Here is a 12,037-nt window from a genome sequence, read left to right as displayed (position 1 = left end):
TTTGTTAAAGGTAGAGGAATATTTCAGGTTCTCATCAGTGTTACCTTGTTGCTGCTGCTGGGCCTTAATCAGTAAATGAGCTTTCCCATGAGAGGTAGAATATCTCTATGCTTGTTCTTTTTCCTGGTGCTTATGCTGGTTTCATTCTGGCAGGCTTGACTTATTGCTGGTTTTGTACTGTAATGCTATAGCAAAAGGGAGTGTCAAAAGCATATGAAAGGATGCAAATGAGTTATAAAATTAAACTCCAAATCCTAAATCAAAATGATAGAAGTGTTTTCTGTTCTTTGATTTTCCACCCACCACTTCTTTGCCCTTATCTCAGAAATGTTAGATGAGCTTGAAACTCTTCTGTTTCATGTACTGTTATATATGTAAAATGTTGGAATTTTTTTTAGATCAATTTCAGCTGGAGCAAACAAGAGCCCGCCATCAACTCCTTCCTTCTATATTGCAGGCCCACTCCCCGATGGATGGGAACAAGCTATGACCCAGGATGGAGAAATTTACTACATAAACCATAAGAACAAGACCACATCTTGGCTAGACCCAAGGCTTGACCCACGCTTTGGTAAAAGTTCATCTCACTTCAGAATTTTTGATCTGCTTCAGTTCACTCAGCTTTAATTTTGCAGGCATATTTTGAAAACTTTTTATAGTACGATTAAAATATATTTTAATTATACAGATCTTAATTAAATCATTATTAAAAAAAAAAAAAAAAAAGATTTAAAGGATTAACATATACCCTTTAGGAGTCTGTCACCAAAGTATCTAATTCTAGGGATTGGTGTTTTGCCATATGATCCATACAGTTCCCAAAATTGGTGGCATTCAGAAATTACTTACCTAGAGACAGTTTCAGCCAAGCTCACTCTTCCCTTTAAAATTGCAAAACTTTACCGCAGAAAAATCTTTTAACTCCTAAACAAATATTTGCTTTCCTTTGCGCTATCTTAAAGAGGGCATTGTCAAATAATAATTTATGCTGTTCAAATACACTTGAAACATATACCAGCTTATAATTCCAGCTTGTCACAGTGATGATCATGACAAAACTTTCTGTTTTAAACAATATGGAGAGAAATGACTAGGTCTGCTGTTTCTACTTTAATCATCTTTTTGTGGGGTAAAGACTGTAATATTGGAACTAGTAATAGTAACTTAAATTAGGGATCACAAGGTCTAGATGTAAAAATTCAACAAAATAGAATTGATACCTCATTTTTTGTAATGTTTTTGATCTATATGAAGAGCAGAGCTGCAAACATTTTGATAAAATATTGGCCTGATGACTATGAATAGCAATAGCATGTAATACTAACAGACTCTGAACTAGATTCTCAGATTGTCCAAATGATTGTTCTGATGCATTTAAGGTGGTACTACAACTTTAATTTTTGTATAAAGCCATGATTTGTGTGTGTGAGTGTTATTAGCTGTATTCATTTGCCCTTGATTTGTTTTCCCGATAACTTACTATTTTCAACTCCTTTGGATTTTGGTTATTTTTCCAGAGCCATGGAAAAAACAGTAGGGGTAAAAAAAAAAGAAGAGATCATTGTGGTTTTCAGGCTTTAGTTTTGGACTCGGTGCAACTAAATGAAAACAGTGTGCAGATCACTGAGTAGGTCAGGCTGAGGGGATACAAAGCCTTTGAAGCTTTACAGGGGTTGACCTAACAACAACTGTGGGCCCCTTTTGGGAGAGGCATTAACTCCATGAATGCCATATAAACACAGAGCTGCAAAACTCCTCGCTGTTCTGTTTTGTTTTTCCGAAATGGCTGTTAGAAATTTTAGCTTTTTTGTTGTGTGGGCTTGAGTGCTTACTTTAAACATCCGTTTGCTCTTATGGAGAACACCAGATTGTCACACTTTGTTTATGAACTGCTCACCAGTTTGTAGACAGGTTGAACCACTGTGCAACTTGAGCCTAAAGGTGGGGCGTGTATTGAAGGTTGTCAGCTTTGGCGAATGTCCATGCTGGCTTTAACACCAGCCAGAGTTGCAGACCTGTTTGCCTGTTGTAAGAGCAGTGTGTGGGTAATTTGCAACTTCATAATTACTTAATATGTGAATAAGGCTGAAAAGGAAGCAGTCATTTTGAAAATCAGTGTTGCCTTTTGCAGTTAAAAGAGGCAGGTCAATTATATTTACTTAAGTAATCTTGCAGGGTGTGTATTTTTCTTTTCTTTGTATTACTTTATAGTTTCCAATGATGAGATGGAATTAAAAAGGAGTGTGGAAAAGGCTTTAATTGACAGAGGTTTTGAATGAGATGAATCTTGTTTCTCAGAACTATTTTGCACTCCTGTAAATAGTATGGTCTAACTGTAAGGGCAAAAGCAACTTGTCTTGTGCATACTGAAACTCCATCGAATGTTGATGCTGTGCAGTTAAACTGAAACAAGTTAGAAATGTCCAAAAGACTGCATAAGGGTTTCTTGCTGCATAGCTTCCCTTTTTGGGCCCACTGTGTATGTGTATCCCAGACAGGCTTGAGTACATGCCAAGGCTCTTTATTTTGTGGTCGGACTTTTAATCTGTTCCAGACCTTTTCAGTCAAAGAGCTCAAGTGTAACTGAAAGGGGCAGGAAAGAAAAAAAAAAAAAAAAAAAGAAGGGAAAAAAGTAAAAAAAAAAAAAAAAAAAGCATGTGGGCTCTTCTGATCTAGAGTGACGGCAAATAGAGACAAGCTGCTAGCTGCTGTTGAGCTTGAAGGAGTTTTCCTTGAAATCTGAAGTTGTACACATTGTATTGTGGTTTATGTTTTTATCATTTGAGCCAAGAAAATACAAAATCTTATTCCTGTTGCTTTTTCACTTGTGACCTCCTTCAGTCACTCCAGTAAAGAAGAAAAAGATCTGTTTGACAGAGCTAACTTACTGAGCCTTGCATTTATTTATCATGTGGAGATCCTCAACAAATCTGTTCTGTGACCCTAAATAGCATGTGAATGACTCAGAAGTTTACCTCTCTGTGCTTAATATAGGTTGAAAATCCTGTTGGTTTTTTTTACCCCCCGAGGGTCATCATACTCTTTTCTGTCACTGTTTTTTAATATAAGGGCTTGGATTTCACTGTTTTTTGACTACTAACACTTTCAGAAGCAATCCTAGATGAATTCATCTTTGTCATGTTGAAGCTTTGGATTATTACTGATACTAATGTTGATTGAAAATGAAGAAGAAATTAATTTCTTCCTTGATAGTGCCGCTTTCACCAATCTGAAGAACCACTGAAAACAGTAAAGCTATTGAATGGTATGTACAAACATACTCTTCTGTTCCAGTATTCAGAAACAGAAGGTTTAAAACTCTTTGCCCTTATTGCTTTTGAATTCCCAACTTCCAACTAGACAGCCCTTATGTTTCTGTATGTTCCTCATCACCTCATCAGATGGAAGCTTCACATTCATCTGTATTTTCTCTAGTAGGTGTGCATATACCTTTTCTTTTTTTTTCTTTATTATTTTCTTTTTTTTTTTTAAGTGGTACTGGGAATTTTCCATTAATGTGGCCAGAAAAGAGAGAGAAAGGAGGATCAGTTTGAAAATTGTTTTAGGCAGACACACCTACTGACTTACTTGGTAAGGGGAATTTGGGTATTGCATTCATGCTTTCAAACAGAAAATAAAAGGATGCAGTTTACACGGATTCTTTCTTGGAGCAGACTTTTAAGACTAATGCATCAGATAAGAGTCCCAGTCAGAATACCTGGCTGTGGGGTAGGCTGAGTCTAAAATCTGAGTGCTCCTAGTTGAAGATAAGAACTTTCTTTCAAGACTCAGATCTAACATCTTTGAAGTGGGTTTGAGGTCTTCAGCTACACCACTTAAACGGCACTGAGGTCTTGTGGCTCAGATGTTGATCCTCCAAGTCTATGAATTTGACTTTAGAACAGTTTTGTGTTGGGACAATTCACAAACTTTAAAATCTAGGAAAGAACTGAGTATGAAAGGAGGGTCTTCTCATGCCAGGCAATCATAAAAGATGACATGAGATCAAGGGAATGGGGATGGGGGGGCCAGGGAGTCCTTAAGCCTGTGTCAGCAGGATTCTTGACTAGTGGAGCGTCTGTTACAAACATGCTGTCGTGCCTTCTCTGTGCCTTTGCAGGCCTTGTAGTAAGGGGCTTCAAATTTTCAAATTGTTTTTTCATTTAGAAGGTTATTTCTTTAGGGTAATTGGACTGTCAGGTTGAGCTTGTGTTTTGGACTGTATTGCCTTTTACTAGCTTCTGCTGTTGTCCATTGGTCATTCTTCACAGATCTTGCTGTTATTCTTAAGCCTTCCAGATAAGTTAATGTTTTCTTGACAGTCAAAGAACATCTGGGTAGGAAACAGGTCAGCTATGCTTTCTGAGTGGCTGGAGCTGGTAAAGTAAAACAACATCTGCTTTTTCTATAAAACTAAATTTCCTAGAACCAGTTGAATTTTGGATTCATTCAACTTTATTGCTATAAGTTTCCGAGAATTGGCTTTTGTATCGAATACCATTTAAGGGAATTTAACTGTTATTTAAGTTTGCAGATGATAGGACTTGGTTTTGAAATGCAACTTAAAATAATTGGCTTTTTGAGGATACTCAATTTGTTAAATTCAAAGATGGGATGGTGAACTTCAACTGGGAAAATACTAGAAACTGGCAGTTGTTTTGTGTGTGTCTGTTGGGTTAATGTTAAGTCTTCTGTTCAAAGGTAGTACTCCATTAGAGTAGTCAGACAGTTTTATCTGCAGGAATTGGAGTAAAACAAGTTACTGTTTCAGTTTTTGTATTACTGTATTCCAGACTGAAGTTTTATAGGTTTGTGACTAGTGATCATACCAGTGTTAGTCATGGCCAGTCTTTTTCCTTCTGTTCTTTCAAATGTTGGAGCTGCCGTGGGGGAGTATGAAGCAAATGATGTGACCTCAGGTTGAAATCATTGCCACTAATTTATTTTTATCACTCTCACTTAGAGATTATGGTAATGTTTTTCGAAGTTCTGTATGAATTGGGGAGGTGGGACAGACAAGGAAAGACAGTTTAATATCGTTACAGAAAGTGTCATAGGGGCTCTGTGTATAGTAGCTGCTTGAACTGCAGAAGTAGGAAAAGGAATAAAGGTGATGGTAACTATAGAAATGTAGAGAATGCACATCAGGGTTTTCTGCTCCCTTTTTTTGTAATGTAAGAACACGATACCTTTGAAACAATGAAAAAGGCTTGTTCAGAAATACTGAAGTAAAATGCACCTGTAGATTTCATTGAAATATATATTTATCATTTCCATTTTAAAAAACAAACAAACAAATGAAAACAAAAACCAACCACACAACAAACTTGAATTACACTTAAAAGCTACTTAAAAGCTTAAGCTTCAGTGCATTGGCTGACCTTTAAGTACTGGAAATTAAAAGGAAGTTTTCTATAGTGTTGCTTTCCTGTCCCTTACCTGTCTAGCACTTTGTTTAATATGTGTTTTTTCAAGTTAGTTTGTAGGAGCTCTGCCAGAGGCAGATCTGTGCACAAGATAGAACTAGAACTCTAGACTGGAAAACTTGCTTTTGGCCTTTGTCTGGTCGAAAAAAAGCCCAGACCTTATGTCTGGTCACAATGGTGTTTCAGACTTTTAAAGTTTCAGATCTGCCTTCCATTTTTGCACAAAAGCAGAGCATGAGCCACAGTCTGTTTTGATCTGCAAATGCAATGTCATACCCTCTTTACATGCTCTCCAAAACAAAGTGGATTGGACTCATCTGAAAGGTCTAGTGGTATTAGATATTTCACTTCCCTGTCTCTGTTTTCCAGAACAATTTCAGGAGATCGTTTAGAATGGGGAAAAGGCCTCTGTATTTTGGTATGTGTGTCAGAGAATGTGTACAGATGGAACAGCACTAGTTTTCAGTGAACCAATGACTTGAGTCAAAGTGAACTTGTTGCGAATATTGACAGACATATGAAATTTCACTGGTAAGCATGCTGCCCTTGTGGTAGTGACAATAAATGCTTATTAGTTCATCGCTGCATCAGAAAGTAAAATCTTGTTTTGCTCTAAAGCAGTAAGTAGTTACACCTCTTTACTGAACAGAGTCCACTGAAGAAAGTGGTAAATCTTTCCACAAGTATTGCGTAAGAATGCAGTTATCTACTTTATGTAGAATATACGTATACTAATAAAAAGAGGGGAAAAAAACCCCTGCTTTCATTCAAGATATGTTAGGGCAGTAGGTTTATGTAAGTTGATACCTGTTTTGGGGTTTGTTTTCTTTTTAGAATAATTTAATCCTGTTTGAGAAAGGTGATTTTTTGGTAATGGTGTCTTTATGCCAGTAGAAATAATGCGTACTTCCACTCTTGTGCTAGAACAGCTGTGGCAGTGAAAGAAAACTGTACTCCTAATAGGGACATTCTTTTCACCATACCCTTCCAACACCACAGTTTGCACATCTGTTACTGAGCATACTATGTTAAAATTTGAAGGTGGATCATTTTGAGTGCATCATTCGTTATCTGTAATCTAAATATATATATATATATACACACACTAATTATATACCCTATATCTAATCATATATAATCAAAAATTCAAAGAAGCGTCAGCTTTTTTCCTCCTTGAATTCAATCATGTTGAAACATGATTTCTGTTTCTTCTACACAGAAAACAGTTTTGCTCTTTCTTGACGGGATACTGTTGACTTTTTAATTACAGTAGTTTTTACTGGATTTTGTAACTTCCGTTTAATCATTTCTAATGGACTTATGACAGAGATTGAAAAAAAGATGCAGATGTGCACATGTGTATATACAGGGTTTGTTGCCTTCAAATAAACCAAAAGAAATCTGCATTTAAAAAAAAAAAAAAAAGTTTTCATGTTTTGGCCTAATTAACCCAGGAAGTGTTGTGTGATGATCAGGCAGTGAAACTGTTTGCAACTAATACCCTTACATAGACTCTCAGCTGGTTAACTTTGGTCTAAAATGGGGACTAACATTGATTAAATATTTTTTGCCAGATATTCAGTGAACAGACATGGGGCCTTAATGAGCTCACAGTCCTGCACTTTCTGTAGTCTTCAGCGTTTCACACATACAGTTTAAACTCAGACAACATTTATTGAGGTTTCTTCTCATAATCTGCTGTCAGTTCCATTCTGTACGAAAATTTAAAAATAGTCAGATATTTTTAAAATGTTTTAGACTTCCAAAATTAAAATTGATTTATTTTTAAAGAATGGAAAATGTATTGTTTCATATGCATGCACTGAGCAGAAGTTTCTTGCAGCTATTTACATTACTGCTGAATCTCATTTGTATTTGCTTTTCTGGCTGCCCAGAATATTTCAGTTCTTCTAAAACTGGCATACATTGAGTGAAAGTGCTTTTTTTATGGGGGGGAAAAAAAAGTTAGATCCGTGAAGAACTGCAACAGCATTTTATTCCAATGTAGTTTCCAGTGTGTTAAGAGTCTGTCTGTGGATGCAATCAAGTCTTAGTGGTGATCAGTCAATCCAGTGGTGATCAGTCAATCTAGCTGTTGCACCTCTGCATTTTAGGATGCAGAATGACTTTTAAAAACAATGGCAGCTTTATCAAAGGAAACAAAGAACTGTTTAAATGATTTTATATGGTCTAATCAGCAGGTTGCCATAGTGATAGATGAACAAAAAGGAAAATATTATTTTCATTTGAATACAAGTAATTGATAAATGCAGAGTAATCAATCTGCAGTTTGGATGTGCTTCTGTAATAGATAGTATTTTCATTGGATATATCTTGTTTTAACCAAGAGTCCAGTTCAGGTGTGTGTGAATATTTCTTTTTACCTAATACACTAAGGTTTGTTTGTACACTTATGACAGCAAAATGAGTCCGAAGAGCAGTCTGTTTCAGGTTCCCTCCCCTATAATAAGCTTCAGGATTCTCAGATTAGTTGGAGACTGGAAACAATGGAATATTTTATTGTGATGATTTTTAAGTCGCTTTGTAACAGCAGGATTATGAAACTGCAGTGGGGGTTTCCTTAAAGTAATATAGCAATGCATTATAAAGTATGCAATCCAGAAACATGATTTGTATCCTGATTAAACAACATATTGCTGTACTAAGTCTCTCTAGAAAAGCCACTTGGAACAAGTTTTTATTACTTCCAAGACTCATTCTTTCAAATGCTTCTGGAATTTTTTTCTTTCTTCACAGCTCTTTTCAATTTAATCAAAGAGGATTTTTGCCTTTGTTGCATGCTGCAAACTAGCACCATTTAAAAACCTGGCCATAGCCAAAAATGATGCACAAAAATGGTCAACTTTGCAAAGGAAATTTTTCAGTTCCCGCACTGAAAACATTGATTATTTTTATTAAGAACAGTAGGTTATAGTATGCTCAGATCCTGAGCTGCTTTGTTGTTGTTTGTTCAGATAAATAACATCTTCAAATTCGCAGATTAGAATTCGTTTTAGTTTTGAAGAGTGAAATGATAAATACAAAAGAAAAACCATCAAACATTCAGCTGTGTCTGTTAATCATTAAGGGTGCTCTACAGCAATCTTTGCATGTAATTCTGAATAGGGGAAAGGTACTGTGTTACTGCAAACTGTCAGTGCCCTGGGGTGATTTAAATTGGCATAGGATCTTGGGAGAGAATTAGCCTTTTATGTTTGAGTTGTTAACAATCTGCTGGCCTTTAGCACCGATGACTGGTAATTGTTTCTCTCTCTTGGTTTGTTTTTGTTTTGGTTTTGGGGGTGTTGTTTTTTTACATCAGTCTAAACTTTTTTCAGTAACTGACGAGTATTATCTGCTACAGTACAGAACAGGCGTTTTGCTGCTGAGTTTAGACAGTGGAACATTTAATGTGTAACATTTGAAGACCACTAATTCTCTGTTCTGAAAAGTATATTGCAGCTATTACAGTTGACTTTATTCTCCAGATTGTGAAGTTAAGCCATATTATAGGATGGCAACATCTTTTTTATTGTCTTAAATTGTGTGTGTTTTTTAACTTGTCTGCCCCTCCTCCTCTTCCCTCAAATCCCCCTCTTCTAGAAACAAAGACTCGTTTGTTCCTTTTCTGCCTGTGAGGTCTTCGCAGGCTCTGCTGTGTGGGTGCAGAGCCCCTTATTTAAATGCTTTCCATAACCATGGAAGGTAAGGAACAGGGTGCATTAGAAAAACGATAAGTCCGAATTCAGACAGAAAAATTAATCTCTTTGCCTTTGAATGTACTTAAATAGAACTGTGTTGTCAGGATCATCACAAACCCATGAGGTTCAGAAAAAAATAAATAGTGCTTATCTGAGGTCACATTGATAAGCATTTAGAGTGCAGATTTCAGCAGTCATGTCTTCATTAAGTAATGGAGAATTGAGAATAAAAAGAAAAAAGAAAAAAACAACAAAAAACACAAACCACAAAACAACCCAAAACCAAAACAAACAAAACCCCCAAACAAACAACAAAAAAACTTTAAAACCCTTTGTTTTTTCCTGTCACTTGAAGCAAGATGTGTTTCCCTCTTTTCATTAAATATTGTGTTGGAAATTAAAGAAAATTAAGTTCTTTCCATTTCCCTTGAAGATAGCACATTTGTGTAATTAGCCAAGATGGCTGAAAATCATTCAGTGTTATTACTGTTGGGTTTTTTCCAGTGTTTTTCACTTGGGTATGTTTTTAAGACAGTAAAATTCTCTTAGTAGTGTCTTATTTTAATGTCCAAAATTGTAGTTCGTTTCACAGTTAAAAATAGTTTGCTTATGTGAAAAGCATTTCCATGGTCTGTTCTCAGAACACTTTAAAATCCTGTCGATTTGAAGTCTTTTACACTTGCATCCTTGAAATAATAAAATGCTCAGAAAAATCCTTTTAATGGGTACTTGAATAAGAATTCAGAAACTAGATTTTTAGGCCTGGTTTCTGAAGAATTACTAAATCATATAATTAAATTTCCCCCCAGTATTTATTGATGAAAATTAAGTATACACTGAATTCTAAATATTTTAGGATATTCCTGCTTTACATACAGTTTTAGTTAGAAACATTACTTTCAAAATGGGCATTAAAAGGCATTTTAGTGATCTAATATGAGGGAATAAAATTGAAAACATCCAACAAACATGCTTTGTTTCTTACAGTTTTAATTGCAAAGTCAGTAGATGGGAAGAGCAGCAACTGTGATCAGAGAATAGGAATAATGCAAGCAGCTGTCAGAAAGATGCCTGTACATAAAGCAAAGAATTTGGCATGAGAAGGAAATTATTTCCAAAGCTACATGTTAGTAGAATGGAGACCTAGGGAAGTGGTACTTAGAATCATAGAATGGTTTGGGTTGGAAGGGACCTTAAAGATCATCTAGTCCCAACCCCCCTGCCACAGCAGGGACACCTCCCACCAGACCAGGTTGCTCCCAGCCCCATCCAGCCTGGCCTTGAGCACTGCCAGGGATGGGGCAGCCACAGCTGCTCTGGGCAGCCTGTGCCAGTGCCTCACCACCCTCACGGTAAAGAATTTATTTCTCATATCTCATCTAAACCCACCCTCTTTCCTCTTAAAGCTATCCCCCCTTGTCCTGTCACTACATGTCCTTGTAAAAAGTTTGTAAAAAAGTTGTGTCCTTGTAAAAAGGGATGTCCCTCCTCATCTTTCCTGTAGTCCCCCTTTAGGCACTGTCAGGCTGCTGTAAGGTCTCCCCGGAGCCTTCTCTTCTCCTGGCTGAACATCCCCAACTCTCTCAGCCTGGCTTCACAGGAGAGGTGCTCCAGCCTCTGATCGTCTTTGTGGCCTCCTCCGGACTTGTTGCAACAGGTTCACATCCTTCTTGTGTTGCAGGCCCCAGAGCTGGATGCAGCACTCCGGGTGGGGTCTCTATGAGAGCAGAGTAGAGGGGGAGAATCACCTCTTGCAGCCTGCTGGCCACGCTGCTTTTGGTGCAGCTCAGGGTACGGCTGGCTTTCTGGGCTGCAAGCTCACATTGCTGGGCCATGTTGAGCTTCTCATTCACCAATGCCCGCAAGTTGTCCTCCTCTGGGCTGCTCCCAATCCATTCTCCACCCAGCATGTATATGTGCTTGGGATTGCCCGACTTGTGTACAGAACCTTGCACTTGGCCTTGTTGTACTTCATGAGGTTGCTGAGGGTACACTTGATCCCAATGTCCATGTTGCTGACAAAATGTTAAGCAGTGCCAGTCCCACTACCAGCCCCTGAGGAATGCCACCCCTCACTGGTGTCCCCTTGGACATTGAGCCATTGACCACAACCACAGTTCCTTGAGTGTGACCATCCAGCCAGTTTGTTATCCAAGGAGTGGTTCATCCATCAAATACATATTCCATACTCATATGATGCATGCAGGAAAAACAAATCAATAACGTGTTGAAGAGATGTTAGTGATACTGCACTTAATTGTTTAACTAAGGTTGGAAGCTGTTCAATTTTTGACAGTATTTTAGCTGTGACGTGACTTGGGTGTGAACTGCATGGGGCAGGGAGTCTGAAACTGCGAGTATGTAACTGGAGACTAGACCACGAAGGCCACCCTTTTAACCAAAAGAAAACTGACATTCTTCAGCTTTGGATATTTGACTTCTACAAGGAAGGTAGTTTGCTTTTGACTTAGATGTGCTTCTTTCAGTTGATTGGAATTTTCTAACCTGTGTTCCTCTTGACTTTCCACTGTAATTGACCTTCCATCATGTATGATAGCAGGTTTGATTCCTGGAATTTCTGAAGGGTAGCACAGACTTCTGCCTGAGTTGCAGAATTAGCTAACAGCAAGAGAAGACTGTTGTTTTCTGCTGTCCCTTACTAACCCCTTCGTTGTCTGCTTTTAAGGTGGAAGAATATAAATTATAAAAAAAGCAAAAGGCATGGTCCTGGTTCCAGACTTGGTGGGATTCTGGATAAAAAGAGAGAAAGGAGGAGATACATTCCCCACTCCAGCAGTGTCATGTCTAACTTTTCTAGAGTTGGTAGGTGGGCTGGCTCTCCTTTTGCAGTGCTCTCTCTAGCTTCACCTTCACTCTAATTTGGTTAATGTAGGTAGTTTAATTGCTGAC

The 12,037-nt window shown here is 37.6% G+C and overlaps 1 protein-coding gene across 8 annotated transcripts in view; it reads left to right on the top strand.

The window, feature by feature from the left end:
* Positions 1 to 12,037, top strand: part of YAP1 (Yes1 associated transcriptional regulator) — a 98,446-nt gene that overhangs the window by 61,135 nt on the left and 25,274 nt on the right. For 4 of the 8 annotated variants that reach the window (XM_040583692.1, XM_040583691.1, XM_040583693.1 and 1 more), the window contains exon 4: positions 458 to 571. The exons of the other annotated variants lie outside the window; for them this stretch is intronic. In XM_040583692.1, coding sequence (XP_040439626.1) covers positions 458 to 571 — 114 coding nt within the window. The remainder of the gene's footprint in view (positions 1 to 457; positions 572 to 12,037) is intronic. 8 annotated transcript variants of the gene reach the window in all.

The sequence above is a fragment of the Falco naumanni genome, chromosome 2, assembly GCF_017639655.2.
Source record: "Falco naumanni isolate bFalNau1 chromosome 2, bFalNau1.pat, whole genome shotgun sequence".
Lineage (NCBI taxonomy): Eukaryota > Metazoa > Chordata > Aves > Falconiformes > Falconidae > Falco > Falco naumanni.
Note: the sequence above shows the minus strand (reverse complement) of the source record. Positions and strands in the feature narration are given on the sequence as shown.